This window comes from Eschrichtius robustus, chromosome 6, assembly GCF_028021215.1.
Source record: "Eschrichtius robustus isolate mEscRob2 chromosome 6, mEscRob2.pri, whole genome shotgun sequence".
Lineage (NCBI taxonomy): Eukaryota > Metazoa > Chordata > Mammalia > Artiodactyla > Eschrichtiidae > Eschrichtius > Eschrichtius robustus.
The window spans coordinates 106,101,703-106,121,573 of record NC_090829.1 but is presented as its reverse complement, the minus strand read 5'-3'; the positions used below and the strand labels follow the sequence as shown (position 1 = coordinate 106,121,573).

The 19,871-nt window shown below is 34.0% G+C and overlaps 1 protein-coding gene across 2 annotated transcripts in view; it reads left to right on the top strand.

Moving 5' to 3' along the window:
* The window catches only part of ZNF654 (zinc finger protein 654), a 91,545-nt gene extending 77,072 nt beyond the window's left edge, over positions 1-14,473 (top strand). Inside the window, exons 5-9 of one of the 2 annotated variants that reach the window (XM_068546901.1) lie at positions 246-448; positions 1,045-1,184; positions 7,600-7,741; positions 11,116-13,462; positions 14,056-14,473. In XM_068546901.1, coding sequence (XP_068403002.1) covers positions 246-448; positions 1,045-1,184; positions 7,600-7,741; positions 11,116-13,462; positions 14,056-14,063 — 2,840 coding nt within the window. In that variant the 3' untranslated portion in view covers positions 14,064-14,473. Of the gene's footprint in view, positions 1-245; positions 449-1,044; positions 1,185-7,599; positions 7,742-11,115; positions 14,032-14,055 lie in introns of those variants that run through there. The other variant, XM_068546900.1, reaches the window with a different exon arrangement.
* Positions 14,474-19,871: the final 5,398 nt, after the last annotated feature.

Below are 19,871 nucleotides of genomic sequence, written 5' to 3'. Positions count from 1 at the left end.
ACTTTTTAGACTGAGAAAGAATCAGCAAATATTTCTTGGGCACAGTTTTGGTGTCTCTTACTTCCATTTTTCCAATCATTTAACTGAACATTCTTTTCACAAATAAACTCCTAATAAGAAAAATACTATTTAATTAAATAGTTGATTTAATTATATACCACATGTTAGCGCTAAGGTGTCAAAGAACAAAGTTTGAGACAGTCTTTTCATGAGAGTAATAAGAGTCTGTTTTCTTTTTAATATAGTGAACAAATATTTAAGTTCTGAAAATCCACTATTCTTTGAACTACGTGCCAGATACCTAATTGCTTGTGAACGCATACCTGAAGCAATGGCTCTTATTAAATGTTGTATAAATCACCCAGAAATCAGTAAAGACTTGTACTTCCATCAAGCACTCTTCACATGTCTGTTTATGTCACCTGTAGAAGATCACCTATTCCGGGAGGTATTGTTTGAGATTATGTTTGCCTATTACCATTTTAACCTTACCAAAAAAAAAAGTAGCCCATTCTTGTTAAATTCCTTTTACAGTAATATCAAAGGTTTTAAGATTACATTATCTAGATGTTCCCTTTGGCACCATTCTTTAAGCTCATATTGAATTAGAGTCTGATATTAACAAATGATGAAATTAAAATTTTTGTTGATAGGCATTATTCATGTTGAGTGAGCTTCTGGTGTGACAGAGGTTAAATAAAAACTGAGAAGCATTATGATTTTGCATTTTAAATAAACTCCTAAGAAATTAAATGCATATGTTTGTTATTTTGGGTTTTTTTAAGATGAAAGAACCTTTTTCTAATATGGACCCTACATACCTACAAGCTGTGGACATTGAGATTAAAAGTAGTCATTGTAAACTATAGGTTCTATATAGTGAAACTATGAAAACATGAAAATATCTCTGTACAATTCATCATTGTCTTTGTAGAAGAAAACTAGAAATCTAATTTCTTCTGACTACTTAATTTAAACATTTATTACACCTATCTTTCTAGATATTTTTAATGATACAAACTGGTTTTTCTTTTCCTCTTATAGCATTTACTGAAAACTGATTGTAAGAGTGGAATTGATATCATCTGTAACACTGAAAAAGAAGGCAAGACTATGTTAGCCTTGCAACTCTGTGAATCCTTTCTTATTCCACAGCTCCAGAATGGGGATATGTACTGTATCTGGTAAGTGTTCCTAATATAGAAATTGAAATGGTGAGATGGGGTACAGAAGGAGAATTGGTTAGCAGAATTTGTACTTTATGTTTTTTTTAAGTTACATGAAAATGTTAAGCCACTTTTTCCCCCACATTTATTGTGCAAAAAATGATAGGTTGTAAGACCTATTGTAAGGATTAAAAAAGAAAATGATCATGTACCAGTAATCGATAGCGTTGATATTTAAGGAATGTGTTACAATAAAATAGTTATGTTTTAAATTAAATTTAGAGTGTTATTTTTAAATTTTTTTAAGAGTTCATTTTTCAGAGCAGTTTTAAGTTTTACAAAAAAATAGGGAGGTACAGGCATTCCCTATATATTCCCTGCCCCCACAAAGGCATTTCCTCCCCCATTATCAAGATCACTCACCAAATGGTACATTTTTTACTAAGAATGAACCTACATTGACACATCTTAATTACCCAGAGTCCACAGTTTACCTTTAGGGTTCACTGTTGGTGTTAATTTTCTATGGGTTTGGACAAATATATAATGACATATATCCATCACTATGATATCATACAGAGTATGCCCTAAAAATCCTCTGTGCTCTGCCTATTCATCTCTCCCTCCCACCCCTGCCCCCACCTCTGGAAACAACTGATTTTTTTTTTTTTTTTTTTTTTTTTTTTTTTACTATCTCCATAGTTCTGCCTTTTCCAAAATATCATATAGTTGGGATCATACAGTATGTAGCCTTTTCAGATTGGCCTTTTTCACTTAGTAATATGCATTTAAGGTTCCTCTGCGTCTTTTCATAGCTTGATAGCTCATTTCTTTTTAGTGCTGAATAATATTCCATTGCCTGGATGTACCACAGTTTATTTATCCATCATCTACTAAAGGACATCTTGGTTGCCTCCAAGATTTGGCAGTTATGAATAAAGCTGCTATAAACATCTGTGTGCAGGTTTATGTGTGGACATAAATTTTCACCTCCTTTGGGTAAATACCAAGGAGCATGATTGCTGGAACGTATGGTAAGAGTATGTTTAGTTTTGTAAGAAACTGCCAAACTGTCTTCCAGAGTGGCTGTACCATTTTTCATTTCCACCAGCAGTGTTTGAGATTTCCTGTTGCTCCACATCCTCACCAGCATTTGTTATTCGTGTCCCAGATTTTGGCCATTCTAATAGGTGTGTAGTGGTATCTCGTTGTTTTAATTTGCATTTCCCTGATGACATATGATGTGGAGCATCTTTTCATATGCTTATTTGCTATCTGTATATCTTCTTTGGTGAGGTGTCTGTTAAGGTCTTTGGCCCATTTTTTAATTGGGTTGTTTGTTTTCTTATTGTTGAGTTTTAAGAGTTCTTTGTATATTATGGATAACAGTCCTTTTTTGGATGAGTCTTTTACAAATATTTTCTCCCAGTCTGTGGCTTGTCTTTTAATTCTCTTGATATTGTCTTTCACAGAGAAGTTTTCAATCTTAATGAAGTCCAGCTTATCAATTATTTCTTTCATGGATCATGTCTTTGGTGTTATATCTAAAAAGGCATCAACATACGCAAGGTCATCTAGGTATTCTCCTATGTTATCTTCTAGGAGTTTTGTAGTTCTGTGTTTTCTGTTTAGACCATGATCCATTTTTAGTTAATTTTTGTGAAGGGTGTAAGGTCTGTGTCTAGACTCTTTTTTTTTTAATGTGGATGTCTAGTTGTTCTAGCACCATTTCTTGAAAAGACTATCTTTTGCTCCATTGTATTGCCTTTGCTCCTTTGTCAAAGAACAGTTGACTATATTTATGTGGGTCTACTTCTAGCTCTCTGTTCTCTTCCATTGATCTATATGTCTCTTCTTTCACCAGTACAACTCTGTCTTCATTATGTTAGTTTATATTAAGTCCTGAAGTCGGGTAGTATCATTCCTCCAAATTTGTTCTTCTTCAGTATTGTATTAGCTATTCTGGGTCTTTTGTCTCTCCACATGAACAGTTTGTCCATATCCATAAAATAACCTGCTGGGATTTAGATTGGGATTGAATCTGTAGATTAAGTTGAGAAAAACTAATAACTTGACAATATTGAGCCCTCCTGTCCATGAACATGGAATATATCTCCATTTATTTAGTCCTTTGATTTCATTCATCAGAGTTTTGTAGTTTTCCTCATGTAGATCTTATACATATTTTGCTAGATTTTTTCCTCATGTAGATCTTATACATATTTTGCTAGACTTATACCTAAGTAACTCATTTTGGGGACACTAATATAAATGGTATTATGTGACTATTAGTTTTTCTAAGCATTTTTAAAACCACTTAAAAATTATTAGCAGAAAAAAAAATTATTAGCAGAATATTATGAAGCATCAAATTTATCTAGCAATCATGTAATTTATAATGTGGTTTGAGAGTATTTTTAGTACCAACCCTTAAGTGCTATTAGATGAAATCATGAATAATAATTAGAAAATATTCTAATAACTTCTGCCTCCCCTACCCCAGTACACACGCACACACACACAAAAGAAAAAAAACCCTACCACTTTGACATGTCATTAATTCTTAAGAGAAAACTAGGTTTCATGTGCCTAACATCATAATATGAAATGATATGGGCTATAAACATTTTTTAATAAATGCTTTCAAATTTTAAGTTCTTAGATACTTAAAACAATAGCTTGAAGGGGGTTTAAAGATAAATGTATTTAATATATTATAGATTTTATAGATTAAAATCTTCAGATTCAGAGATAGAGTCAAATAGCTAATTAATAGAACTGGGTCTAGAAACTAGTGGACTTATCTTCTATGGGACTGTACTCTTAGAATATACAAATTTTTATTCAGAAGTTTACCATGTAAATTGAAATTACAAATAGAGGAGAGGATCAGGAGACGATGGTAAGACATACACTTCTAAATAGTTTCAAAGTATTATCATTTCTTGATATGTAGTTATTTTGAAACAGGATATAGTCATTACTATTATAGTATTTCTTTTCCTATGGTGATAGGAATTTTCTCTACCCTTGGCTATATTAAACTATTTAAACAGAATATCCATTGTTTTCATTTTAACACACTCATAAATAAACTGGAATCAAGTATAAACAAACCAAAAAGGACCAGGAAAACATTTTATTTTCTTCTTCTCTTGGCTAACCAATTTCTACTCTTTAGGGAAGAACTTCAAAAATAGAACAGTGCCTATCTTTCCTGCTCCTGGCCACAGTCACCTTCTAAGAATAGAAGCTGGGTGTGTGACTCCCAGCTGCCTAACTGAAAAGGAATCTTTAGCCTGCTTCTTTGTCCTTCCTTCTGAGTAGGCTGAGTTCTCTGATCGCCTGCCCTCTTATTTCTTCTACCTCTCTCCTTTATATTTCTGAGTGCTGGGGTCCGAAAAAGTTGATTTTCACTGTAACTTCAAGAGCCGGATTCTCTCCCGCTTATAAGGTCCGTGTTGTCTGTCTCATCTTGCTCTTCCGCTCACTCTGCATCTCCCCTCTCTGAGGACAACACCTGATCACAGTCCAGCTTTGCTCTGTCTCAAGCCAATGAAGCCAGCTGCTAATCCAGTTCTCTCACCATCGATAGTAATAAGAATATTATAATAATAGCAGCTGCTTATATTTGCTGAGTGCTTCCATTAGTCTCTGCTTTATATATGCATTATCTCATTTACTCCAGCAATCTTATGGGGTAGATAATATTATGCCCAAACCATTCAACTAGTAAATAATGATTCAAACCCAGGCAGCCTCTGCTATTAAACATTACTTACTATAAAATGGGTATAGTATGAAAAAAAACCTATGTGGTAAGGGTGGCTATAGACCTTGTTATAGTCTCTCTGCAACTAGATAACTTGGTGGTTATATTAGCAGTTAGCTACCTGGGAAATGTGTTTGTACACCAAATCAGTGCTGTGTTGTTTCTTTTTTAAGGACCCTTTTTTGGAAAGGAAAACATAAGCTTCATTAAACTTTCCCTTTGGTCTTCACAAAGAAGACTATCTGAGCAATTTATTAAACATCAGTATATACCAGACATTTCACCTTAGGTGTTTTCACTTATTTCTCTTAATTCTTTTTATGTATAAGAAAACTGTGGATAAAAGAGATAAAAGCCACACAGCTAGTAACAAAATGGAGTTGGAATTTATACTAGTCAGTTTCCAAGTGATAACATCCTATGTCTAACTAGTTCAGGGAAAAGGTAGTATTTATTGAATGTATACTGGGGTATGACATGAGCCACAGAAAGGGCAGGGTTATAGGTGGTCCTCAAAGATAATTGCTAACAGGGACGTTGAGATTGCTGGGGGTTTTTAAAAGTATCTCTGTTCTGCCATTTGGCTTCAGTCTTTCCTGTTGCAGACCAGAAGAATGCCAGCAGTCCCCAGGCTTCATAGTTTAGAGTTGAGAACATTCCAGGGATTCTGACCAACTTAATTGGGGTCAGTTTCCCATCCCTGAATTAATATTTTAAGGAGAGTGAGGAGGGCCACTTAGGAGGCATGGCTACTGAGGTTCCAACCCTGCGTATTTGGGCTGTGCTTAGAAAATGGTGGTTCACTGTGAACTGGGGAGTACCATCTCAGTTGGTATGTAATGCCCTATTGAAATGTAGGTCTCTTATTCCCAATCTCCTGTTCTTTTTCACTACCTCCACTATATAATGTGTCATTGAGAAGATTTACAATGTATTAATAGTTGGGGAAACAGGACTTATAAACAAGGAAGTATATGAAAGGCATTAAATCAATAAGAGAGAGAAGATCTGTTCTGAAGTAGTTATCACTTTAGTTTGGGGTATTCATGAAAGTTTTCATGAAGAAGAGGCACTTGATATGGACTCTGAAAGATAAGCTTATCTTAGAAATAAATATTTTCCAAGTAGAGCAATCAGCACAACAGAAAATGAGAATAAATGAAGCACATTAACTGACACTGAGGAAAGCAACCTAGAAGAATGCCCAGGATTCAAATCCTGATCCTTCTGACACCAAAACCCATGTTTCTGTTGCTTTTAACACCACAAGGCATATTGAACAAGTACTAAATGAAATAATCTGGGAGGCTGGAAGCAGATCAGTTTAGCAACCCCTATAGAAGTACATATGGAAAATTAAAGGGCCTAACGTGGTAGCATTGAGAAAGAATGATATAACTGTGGGCAAAAATATAATAAAAATATAAAGACTATGAAAAACAAGCAGGTTAGAACCAGAAAGGTTAGAGGAATGTTTAGTGTCATTGATCTAGGAAAAGATAATCAATTTTGCAGGAATTTGATTTGTTCTAAACGGATTAAAGTGATAGAAACCAATCTCAGTTGAAATGTCCAGTTATGGAAACTGGGAAAGAAGTCAGAGCTAGAGATTTGGGAACATGGTGTGAAACCTGGTGAGCTTTCCAAAGGAATATGTGTGCAAAAAAAAAGTGAGTGGTGGACGGAAACTTAGGAACACCCACACAGCTAGTGTGAAATGGAAGAGGAATTTTGGTTTTACTTTCTGTGTTGCTTGCCATCATTTTTTGTTTTGTGTTCTGTGTTGTCTCTCTAAATAGAGTATGCATACCTTCATGATAGTAGTCAAGCTGTCCTTAGATTTAATAGCTGTATGTGCTGGGTTCAAAGTACATTCTCAGTATATCACTTTTTTTTTTAAACATTTTCATCAATTATTTTAATACGTTTTAGTTTTATGATGTTTTATGTAACTTTTATGACACTTTTCAAGGAATTCTAATTTGCTAAAATGTGATATCCAAATGTAACAATTATATCTTATGATTTCCTTTGCCTCAAAACCCACTGCTCCTACCTTGTTCATCTAATAACCTTGGCCACATTTTAGAAAAGAATCTACCTGTGAAGTACTTTAAATGGTCCATAGCTTGTCTGTTTAAAATACTACATCTTAATGGAAGAGTAGATGATATAAAACATAAAATTTCAGAATCAGTACTATAATATACTTACACTTTTAATCTGTAGTACTTTTGGTATCTTAATAGATTGAAAAGTATGAACCATTTCTTCTTTGCAGAAATTCTACAACATTGATTTCTAAATTTGCAAGTGGGTATTAATTAAAGGTCAAAGTTAAATTTTTTAAGCAATATCATTAATATTGGTATACTGAGATTAGAATTTGTTTTGATCAAGTACTAGAGATGCCTTAGGTTTGTTGGCATATAATTAGAATGCATTCCATACAGCAAATTGCAATTTCTAATCTCACCTTTTCTCCTAGCTTCTATTAGTCCCAAATAGGTAGCGGAAGTAGCTTGGAAGTTAACTTAATGTCCATTTACACCCACTTTGTATACATCCCAGCCAGGGCACTACAGAATCAGGGAAAGACAGCTAATGTCTGTATTTGAATAAACTGTATTTTTGATATTTCTCTTTTTTTCTCATTTACAGGGAGTTGATTTTCATATGGAGTAAACTTCAGCTAAAGTCTAATCCTTCAAAACAAGTTTTTGTAGATCAATGCTACCAGCTTTTAAGAACAGCAACTAATGTGAGAGTCATATTTCCTTTCATGAAAATCATTAAAGATGAGGTAAATAGTATATATTTATCCCTTCATTTTAAATTAAATTTAAATGACAGTTCACTGAAACTTGAATCTCTTGTGGTAAAATTTATTTGATCATGTAATTGAAGAAAAGGAGGATTTTAAGGCCACATTCTCCATATATTATATCCTCCCCTCCCCACCACCTCAAACTCCCAACATGGTACAAAGAGTATGCATAAATGAAAATAACTGAAAAAAGAGAAAAAAAATTTAGTGTTACATAAAGTTTAGTATGGGAACAACTGCTTCCCTATGAAGCTATTATCTCTTTTCTTAAAATTAAATAAGCCTGGCACTTTTAACATTATTCTAAATCCTGTATGTAGAATCTTAACTAATTTGCAAATGAACTTTGTGTAACTATAGGTAATACCTGTTCACTATCATAGAGAAATACAGTTCATAGTTTTACGTTTGGTGTTTAGGTAAAAATGAATAATGAATTCTGAGACATTTTTGAAACCTAAGGACAAATTTTTAAAGTGTTTACTTAAAATAATAGTAAAAACCCATTACCTGTTTTTAAAAATAGTTCTGAAGCAAGTTTTTCATGGGCCACTGGCAAGTGAGTACAATTCTACATATGATTCTTACATAGACATAAAAGTAGATCCTACAGATCGTTTTACTTTTTCTCCTCAAGTATTAACAGAACTTTGAATACAAAGATAGGAAAGATAAAGGTACCTTACATTTTAGGTAGCTCCATTTAACTGAATCTTTATGTGGGTTACTTTTAAATATATAAGGAGGCATCCATTAAGTAATCTATTTTAATTTTTTTACATATTTATGCATTTATTACATTCATTATCACATCACTCATTAGATGTATGACCATGTAGTGATCATATTCCCGTGATAAAAAGCATTATATAAGAGGGTTTTGTTTTGTTTTATTTCCTATTTATTTTGCTAACTGCATTAATAGCTTCATTATTAAAGAGTGAAATGTCATTTAAATGCATTGTCAAAGTTAACCTCTCTCCCCACCAAAAAAACAGGGAAAAAAACAAACTATGCTATAGAATACTTCTTAATATTTGAAGTACATCAGAATTACCTGTAAAACTTTTTAAAAAATATTTATCTATCTCTGTTTTTTTTAACATATGATTCTCATTTGTACCAAAAATCGAGAGACTTTGTTATAGAAAATTTACAATATAGGTGAAGTTCAGCCAGTTATCATAGAGCTTTCTCGTTTTCACATGTGTGGTCAACCTAAGAATACATGATAAGAGGAAAAATTCAAAGATGAAATAAATATTTAAAATGTGCTTAATTTCTAATACACTCTATTAAAAACATTTTTATCTGATGGAATAGATCATTCCCATGCCTCAGTGCTAAGAGGCACAGGCAATGCTGTGTGAGTTCAGAAGGAGACATTGCAGATAGCATATCTGAAAAGCCTTCACAGAGGAAGATGCTTTCAGCTGGGTTTTAAATGATAGAGAAGGATTATACTAATATTCGTAGAGGATTTTGTAGTTCACAGAGCCCCTTCTCCTCATTCTGTTATTTGGTTCTCACAACTGTCCAGTGGCATTAATAGGGTGGCACAGAAACGGGGACGTGTGTGGATGACGAAACTAATCGAAGAGTTTAGTTTCTGTGGGGTTGGGGGTGGGGTTGCTATAGACCCTAAAGGGACTGAATGCTACTCTAAAAATTGAAATGTCAGTCCATAAATATCCTGGAATTGTTAAAGGCTTTCAGGTAAGAAAGTAGCCTGTTCCCTTTTGTGATGATCCTGAAATTTTTAAACCTCAGCAACTGTGAGTACATTATAATTTCATGAGGAAAGAGAGGATGTAGATAGAACATTGGACAAAGAGAATGAATTGTTTTGAAGCAGTGGATTTGAATTTGCTATATCTGGAAAATTTAGGTAGGTTTTATAACTGACAATTTATAGAAATGAGAAATTTGAATTCAGAAAAGGATTCCAAGCTGGAAATGGTGGATTTATAGGAGGAGACTAAATCAGTGGAATATATCTGATCTCATTCATTCTGCAAACATTTATTCAAAGGTCATTGTATGCCAACTCCTATGTTAACCTCAGAAGGATACAAAAAATGAGATACTGTCCCTGTGATTTAGGAATTCCAAGTCAAGAAGTAGGGGCATAGACAATTATAAAACAATATTACATGCTTTTTAGAAATAAGTATAAATTATTTTCAGTGGAAAGAATAGCGAATGTTTTTAACTCTACCCCAGGGCAGGGGCCAGAATGAATCAGAAAAACTTTCAAGGCAGAACTGATTCTCAAAGAATGAATAGGAGATGGGTAGGAATTTACCAGCGAGGTAAAGTGATATGCAGAGCTAAGGTCTGCTTGTGGAACTGTAAGTAAGGGTTGCATAGCACGTAAGGAACTAAGAGGACATGAGGCTGGCAAGGTAGTGTTCCTCCCTGTCATCTGTAATATACCATATGCAGGCAGTATGATACACAGACACAACTGTTAAAGACATATTATTATTTTATCTCTTTCTATTCAAACAAGCATTTAGATCATTCTAGAGGCATTATTTATAACTTGAATTAAGGTGGATAGACAACAAATTCCCAACTAAAAGCTGATGCAGTTATCTTTGAGTCATCAGTAAAAGTTTCAAAGCTTGAATACTTTTCAGATAACTTCCAGTAGGTTCATTATTCTGATACCCTATTAGATTTGGAAAGTTTGTAATTGCCTTCTTCATGTGGATTATACTTCTCCCCTTATTTGGATAAATAATGTTACTTAATAAGTACAATAAGTAATATTATTTAGTGCAGCTTTGTGAAAGAGTTTCCATAAGCAGTTCTTTTTTTTTTACTTTGGTATTTTTTTAACATCAAAAATTGATAACTATGTTTTTAAATACATACAATTTAACCCTTCTGCCACAGAACGTAAGATTGGTACCTTAAAACAGGGGCCTAGATATGTAAGAAACTTGAATCACCATAAGTTCATGAAGCATTTTATATTTTAAGAACCATAAGGTTATGAAGCATTTTGTATTATGGTCAGTAGGGCTTGTCAGACTTGAAAACTAAATAAATTGGAAGCTAAAACACTATCTTTTCCAGGTTATTCTCAAGTTAAAAAAGGTTTATTTGTATATTAAAAAGTAGTTAAACATGGCTACCCATTGAAGAAAATTGCACATTTAGAATACTGTGTTTATTTAGCTTTCATTTCAGAGTTGTAGTGGGTTGGCCAGAAAGTTTGTTCGAGTTTTTCCGTAAGATGTTAATGGAACTTTTTGGCCAACCCAATATTTTAAAAAGATAAACTAGTAAGTGTTAATAATTTTTTTTTTTTTAAAGTAGCAGTAATATTTTTCTTTTTACAGGTTGAAGAAGAAGGCTTACAAATTTGTGTTGAAATATGTGGTTGTGCTCTACAGCTAGACCTTCACGATGATCCCAAAACTAAATGTCTAATTTATAAAACAATTGCACATTTTTTGCCAAATGATTTGGAGATTCTCAGGATTTGTGCACTCTCAATATTTTTTCTTGAGCGCTCCTTGGAAGCTTATCATACTGTTGAAGAGCTTTACAAACGTCCAGATGAAGAATATAATGAAGGCACAAGTAGTGTTCAAAATCGTGTTCGTTTTGAATTACTTCCAATTTTGAAAAAGGGATTGTTTTTTGATCCTGAATTCTGGAACTTCATAATGATTAAGAAAAACTGTGTAGCATTACTGAGTGATAAATCAGCAGTTAGATTTCTAAATGAAAGTACACTGGAAAATTCTACAGGTAATGTAAAAAAGGCAGTGGAACAGCAAGGTTTAGATGAAGGACTTGACTCTCTTACAGATCAGAGCACTGGAGAGCTTGATCCTGATGATATATCTGGAGTGCAACCAAAAGGTCATATTAATGCAAAGAAAAACCTCACAGCTCTTAATGCTTCCAAAGTAGATCACAATGTCCCAAGGCATCGGTGTATGTTATGTAACAAGGAATTTCTAGGTGGTCACATTGTGAGGCATGCCCAGGCTCATCAGAAAAAGGGCAGTTTTTCATGTGTGATATGTGGTAGAAAATTTAGAAACAGAGGACTTATGCAGAAGCATTTAAAGAATCATGTTAAGAAAATACAGAGACAGCAACTTGCTGCAGCTCAACAGGAGGATCAGGAAAATCCTGCTTTGGAAGAAATAAATTGTTCTGATACTTTCATTTCATTTGAAAATGGGAAGTCTGATAACAAGGATTTGGAAGTAGAGACTATTACCGGTTCCAGTGATGGAAACAAAGATGTCATCCCTTCACATGTGGGTGAATTCATTGAAATTCCCGGAAGTGTATCGGAAGATGTTATTGAAAATATTACTGAAAATGGCAATCCTGATACTTCTTTAAATAATGTCTCAGAGCCATTACCTGTATGTGTGGATGACTATGAGGAGGAAGAAGATGAAGAAGGTGATTATGAAGAAGATGATTACGACCTGAATCAGGAAACTTCAGTACTTCATAAAATCAATGGAACCGTGTGCCATCCAAAAGACATATATGCGACAGATCAAGAAGGAAACTTTAAGTGCCCTGCTCTTGGCTGTGTCAGGATATTTAAAAGAATTGGATTTCTAAATAAGCATGCAAGGACTGTACATCCAACTGATTTAAATGTGCGGCAAACAGTAATGAAGTGGAGCAAAGGAAAATGCAAATTTTGTCAAAGGCAATTTGAAGATTCTCAACATTTTATAGATCACCTTAATAGACACAGCTATCCAAATGTGTACTTTTGTTTGCATTTTAATTGCAATGAGTCATTTAAGCTGCCAGTCCAACTTGCTCAGCACACAAAAAGTCACAGGATATTTCAAGCTCAGTGTAGTTTTCCAGAATGCCATGAGCTTTTTGAAGATCTTCCTCTGCTATATGAACATGAAGCTCAGCACTATTTAAGTAAAACACCAGAATCATCTGCACAACCAAGTGAAGCAATTCTTTGGGATGTTCTTACAGACTCAAAATCTAATCATCAGGAAAAAGACTCATCTAGTAATGAGAAACAAACTGTTAGTCTACCAGTTTCTACTAGCAAATCAAGGAAAGATCCTACAGAACCAAAGACATGTATAGAAAGTATGGAAAAGAAAACAGACCGTTTAGTTCAGAATGGAAATGAACATTCTGATCACACTGTTTCTGATATAAGCTTGACAGACCAAAAGATGCCTGACATAGAGCCAAATTCTGAAAATAATTGTAGTATTAGTGATTTAGTCAATGGACACAGTGGAATAGAGCAAACACCTTTAGTTTCCTCAGATCCTGCTTTGAAAATTGATACAAATAGAATCAGGACAGAAAACGGTTCCATTTTACCTAGTGTTGTACCACAAGAACACAGTACCCTGCCAGTACCTCAGGCACCTTCCAAACCAAATCAGACGAGTGAACATACTTCATATGGCTTAATTTTAACAAAGCCATATGTCAGACCATTGCCTCCCAGTTACCTTGATGAACGGTACCTTAGTATGCCAAAACGCAGAAAATTTCTGACTGATAGGGTAGATGCCTGTTCTGATCAAGATAACGTTTGTAAAAAATCAGTGAAAAGATTAAGATGTGGCAAATGCCTGACCACCTACTGTAATGCAGAAGCACTTGAGGCTCACCTTGCACAAAAGAAATGTCAGACACTCTTTGGATTTGATTCAGATGATGAAAGTAAGTCCTCTATCTTCTCAGCAGGTATATCTGTAGAAATAGAAAATGCCATAGATCTTTGTAAGGTTAAAAAAATTAACATTTATATAACACAGGTAGTAAAGCACTACCCCATACATTATTTCCTTTAATCCATACAACCACCATGAGATGCTATCACTATTCCTGTTTTATAGATCAAGCAACTGACATTCACAAGTAATTTGCATAGACATACACCTGTGAACTTGTGGAAGCCAGAACTTGAACACAGTTTTTTTATACTTTTGGATCATACTCTTTAACTGTATCTGAGGCTTTTCTTCATTCCAAGTTTTATGTAATAAGAGATCTAAAAACAAAGTAATTATGATGGAAATGTTTTTCATCTGCATGCCAGAAATGTAAACCAAGTTGAGCCTCTATTACAAAAACAAAAATAAGAAAGAACCAGAAAATAATTGAAAAATAAAACTGAGCAAAAGAAGAGCTTGCCTTTCTACTAATATTAATATTCTTTAAATGGGTAAGGGTATAAATAAACAGGAAATCTAACTTAGAATACTAGATGAACATCTATAAATATGAATTAACAGACGTGTTCTGTTTTACAGGTGCCTGATAAAAATGTTTCAGAACGATCTGTCGATCAAGCAGTAGTGTGCAAAAAGCACTACAAGAAAATGCATCGTCAGTTTGCTATTTCCCTGATGGCCTTAATTTTAGAGCGGTCTTGGATTACTAAAGATAAAGACAAAGCACATTTTCTAGAATGAACTCACAGAGGAGATGTGCTGGTTTAGACTCCAAAAGGGTTATTACAAAACTCCCAAAGTACCAGTTATCCAGAAAAACCACATTTTTTTAAGAAGTCGATGATGATTAATAGCAGCATGTTCAGTTTCGCTTATGTGAGAAACATATGCAGGCAACTAGTCAAAAAGAATAACCAGCTATGGCCTTACAGAAAGGGAAAAACCCATTATAAAAAACGGAGAGGGGGGATGGTTTACAATAAACAACTTAAAAGTATTCCACAAATAGGGTTTGTTTTCTTGTCATGCCTAATCAGATTATGTCCTCCTTTCTGGTCAAACATGTTTTAAGGAACCATTTCTGTTTGGTTTATTATTACTTAGAAACTGATTGATAAGATGAAAGTAAAACGATTTATCACCATCCTAGCTATAAGCTATATTGTACCTTGTACCTTGATTGTACCTTGTTTCCAGATGATTGACTAGGTCAGAGTTCAATGAATGACACGCCAGCATTTAAAATTAACAAACAAAAGAAGACAAAACAACAGTGCTTTGCTAATAAGCTCTTGACAGAACCTTCCACTTTCCATTTTTATAATACCAATGAGTTATATTTAAAAGGCAGCAGCGTCAATAGAAAACATATTATCAGTAACTCTGGGAAGAGATGGGAGGATCTAAGACCATTAAAGGCTATCTTAGTTGAAAGAAAACACTGAATTGCAAATTCTTCAATGTGAATGATGGTATAAGCACACTGGGATATTTCTGTTTGTATATAGAGTAGTGTTAGGACATTGCTTGATGATTCATAGTAAGGTCCTTTAGACATTAATGTGAGTTATCTAAGTACAGTCCTATAAAAATAACTGACTATAAAAAAAAAATATGCAGCTAAGAATCCGGTCAAGAATTCATTGGTTTTATTCAATTAGAGTTAATTCTAAAATAAGCCATATTACTCATGCTTTCTTATTTATTTCTGATGAATTTGGTCTGAATAGTAATTTTTATATATAAAAAGAAATATTTACACAAAAATTTGCACAGCAAGAACACAGTAAGATATATTGATGCATTTATGTTCCTTGGATGACCAGTAATTTTCCTAAGGAAGATTTTTAACTTAACAACAGTCAATAAATCGTTAAAACAAAAAGGTTTTTTAAAATACGCTCTCAGATGTGTTCCACTTGTATAGTCTTTAAAAGAGGAAGCTTAAAGACTTCCTTTTACCTAACAAACAGTGTGTTAATCTATAGCAGGGGTAAAATGAACAAAAATGCAAAGGCAAATTCTTCAAAAACAGAGCTGTTAATGTACCAATGTCAACCAGATATTCCAGTTATTCCAACTGATACATTCTTGTTCAAAGTATATAATCTCATCAGACCCTACTATTACAAATTTCTGGATATTAAAGCTTCGTGAATGAAATTACTAAGGAAGTGTGACTTTTCTTCCAGGGTAGCATCCAGGCTTTATTAAATTAGGATTTCCAGGTCATGATAAATCAGATATCTAAAAAACGACCCAGTTTTATTAGTTTATTTATCATAGGCATTCACTACTATGCAATTGATAGTCATAAGTCCATATCAGTCAAATCAGGTTTTTGTTTTGTTATGTAGCCTACATTAGGCTGTGGAATTTACATTTAAATAACATAAGTAAACAACTCGATAAGGTTTTTAAATCCTTTAAGGTCAACTAAAGAAAAAAACGTTTTCCATACTTCCTGATACTAAAAATATAATACTTGAGTTCTATTTCAGTTCAGTCTAAAAACACATCATGTAATAAAAAGTATTTGGAAACTAGTTCATATGGACAATGAAGTTATTTTGAAATATTTCTGCTTTGTACATTTTCCAGATGTTTAAAATCACAGCTTAACATTTTATCACATTTTTAACTTTTTATTTTTTATAAATTGTAACTATTGACATAAATCCATGTCTGCAAATTATTTTCATTCATTTTGCAGTTCATACCAAGATGTTTTAAACATATTCCACTTGTTATTTTTTTGTCTTTGAGGTTTTATTTCTACTTTTGTGTTGGTAAGGGAAAACTTTCTGAAAGACTGAGATCAAATTGGTTTATACATAACTAGATCAAGGAATGTTTTATAAAATTCTATTTGACCACATTGTTCTAACCTCTTTATATACTTATCAAATAATTAATTGCTATTGAAAGAATGTGTACATTTTCTTATGTATGCCTTATAAAACATAAACTTACATCATTTTGCTTTTACGGGGTGCATAAACTTCCAACAGTTCCAATGTGGGATTCAGAAGACAAGGAAGCTTTCTTCTTATTCCTCAAATTCTTCTCTTTTTCTTTTCTACTCCTTCTATTTTAAGGATGTGTTTATCTTACATGGACCAAGTTTCAATCCTTCATTTTCAAATAAAAATTTCCTTTGAAACATTAAATATTAACTTTCTGCTATGTTTCAGTAAGGTCAAAAAAATAGCAAATCTGAATTTTTGCTGCTCAGATATTATGGAGAAGATAGAAAAGGAGAACCTTCGTGGACAGGGGCACTGGTACTTTGGGCTTCAGCCATATTTTTTTTTTATAAACCACCAATTATATAATGAAAACATAACATAACATTGAACTTGTGATTCTTTTCAAATCACACTTGAAGGTTCAGCTATACTCCTTTCACGTTTGGTTCAAACTGTAGTATGGGTGAAAAACCTAAAAGGGATGGTAGTGTTTATTTTTTAATTTATTTGGTACTGTAAAACACCATTTCAGAATGGCTAAATGCTGCATATGCATTTTGGAATTGTTAATATGTGAAAGATAATTACAGATTCAGCAAGAAAGGAGATTTGTGCTTCCTTGTTGAACATTAAATTATTTTACTTTGCATTTTATAAGAGTACAAATTAAAACTGAGCCATTGAACTGCAATAAATCAACAATAGTGTCATTTCAAGAAATTTTTTTGTACTGTACATAGATTTGTTCAATAAAACATTGTCCTTGTTGGTAATGAAGTGTTCAGTTTTATGTAGCACATTACTTCAAAAGGAATTAGGCTTAAGGTATATGTTAAATAAGAATTTTCTATTATGTTTCATAAGAGAATGAGGTATTTCAGTTAATATTACCATATTCAGATTATTGAGTGATTTTAAAGAACATAGAAAACTCAAAGTCTACACAAAATAGATATTTTTAGACATTGTTTAAACTAATGTCTATATGCAGGAATTCAAAGTTGATAGAACACTGGTTACTAAAGTCATTTCAGGTAAGTGGTTTCAGTGTGAAATAGTACCCTCTGGAAACTTAGTAGGTGGAAAACAAATACCAGAGGACTCTCCAAGACAGTGGATGGACTGATCTGCACTGGTAATTCTTCAGAGATGAAGAGCCTCTGGTGGAACTTAAAGACGGTGAAGTCGCCTTGAAATAAGATGTAAATTATGAAAAGTACTTCCTACAAAAGTATTTCAATGGGAAAACGTTCAAGCCAATTAGTAATCTGTATCTAAAAGTGGGGTCCTTGGGCATGAGGGCTCTTACTCTTTTGGCTCACTAAGAAAGGAAAACCTCCTACACTTTTCGCTATAACAACTTGCAGCTTGGGGCTGAAGTAGAGAGAAACTCTTCGATGCGATGAGAGCACTGCAAATGAAAGAACAGATATTGTGTTAATTACGGTGATTTGCACATATTACAAATGTTATGCTTTGAAAAACTATGAGAAAGTTACTGAAACATTCTAGAGCTGAGATCTAGAATTCTCCATCTATGATTTACGGTCATATGATCTTAGACTATTAAATAAATGTATTGAGGTATTTAGATAAAGTTATTGGGGTTATCTAGACTTTCCATTTTTTCTTTTCTGAAATTTGAGAAATGCCGGGAAGCAATCAAATATTAAATACACTTCCAAGATAAACAAATTAGATTGCTTTCATAGCATAAGATCCATACTAATTTCAAGAATCAACTGATAACAAGGCCAGAAGTTTGGGCTGTACATCAATATTTAAAATGGAGGCGATCCAATATTACATGGAATAAAAACTAAAGGGAGAGAGGTTCCTGCCTTATTTATGGGTGCTGCAGCTGGAGAAGAAATTACTGTGTACCAGGTTACTTTATATGTGTTACCTCTTATTGTTAAAACAACCCAAAGGTAGATATGAAAAATGCTTTTTAGACAGCAAGGCTCAGAAAGGTTAAATAACTTGACTAGTCACACAGCTAATAAATGGAGAGGTGGAACTGAAAAGTCGGATGTTCCCTCCTAAAATCCTGCCATGCGGTTTCCATTCTGCCGTGCAGTTTTCCCTACAAATTGTACAGCATGAGTGGATCTAATGTATCCAGATGGAGAGGGTTAGTCTTGCCTAAGGATCAGTGATTTCACAAAGGATGAAGTCTGGTACAGACATGGCTGTTTGATGTTCCATTCTCTTCTACTAGCAATGATTCTTAAGAGTGTGGTCCCCAGAAGAGCAGAATCGCTATCACCTGAGAACTTGTTAGAAATGCTAAAGTTTGGGGAGTTCCCTGGCGGTCCAGTGGTTAGGACTCTGCGCTTTCACTGCCATGTCCCCAGGGATCAGGGAACTAAGATCCCATAAGCTACGAGGCGTGCCCGCTGCCCTCCCTCAAAAACAAAGAAATGCTAAATTTTTGATCAGGTGAGGGACCAATCTGTCGTTTAACAAGTTCTCCAGGTGGTTTTGATACACACTAAGGTTTGAAAACTACAGATCTAAAGCAACAAGTTTCTTCATAAAGTAGTAAATTTATAGAGCCTTAGAAACTCAATTTCCAGGACATTTAAAGAAGTCCCCTATAAATACGTACTTAAATAACTACTGTTGAATGAATGGATATTTTAACAGATCTAATACCCCAAAACCATTCTAATCTAGAGAACTTTTTTCAAAGTATTCAGTGATTGAAACTACCACAATGTAATTTAATGAAAACAGCTCAAAGATGTGTGGAGATCAGCTACATTCAAATTCCAGCATGATAGTTTTAAGGCAATTAAGTGTATCCCACTGAGCTCAGACTTCCACATCTGTTAAAAGGGGAGAGCCGTTCTTGCAAGGTTAAGAATTAAGCTCCTGAAGGGCCTGGTGCTGAGGCCTTCCTGTTAATGATTTTACTAATTTTCTCTTGGTTCCAACCAAAAACAGCCATGCTGTTTCATTCCATGCATTTTTCACATTTTGCTCCCTTTACCTGTAATTCTTTTTCCACCCCACTCCTCATTCTCCGCTTAATCTTCTTGGGCATCACCACTCTCCAGAAAGCCTAATCTCTTGACAATTCTGGATTTCTCTATTGAAACCTATTTCTCCCAGTCTTCCTCCTCTCAGTAAACAGCAACTCCAGTTGCCCAAACCAAATCCTTGCAATCATCCCTGACTCATTATCGTGTCCTTCACTCTCACCTGGACTACTGTATTAATCTTCTAGTTGGGTTCCCTGCCTCTACCCTTGCCCTTCTGGCAGTCTGTTGTAGACACCAGCAGCCAAAATGATACTGTTTGAAACAAGTCAGATCATGCCATTCCTCAGTTTAAAATCCTCCAATGGCTTTACAATTCATTCATTTATTCAACAAATACTTATTGCATACCTACTATGTGCCAGCCTCTGTAATAGACAAT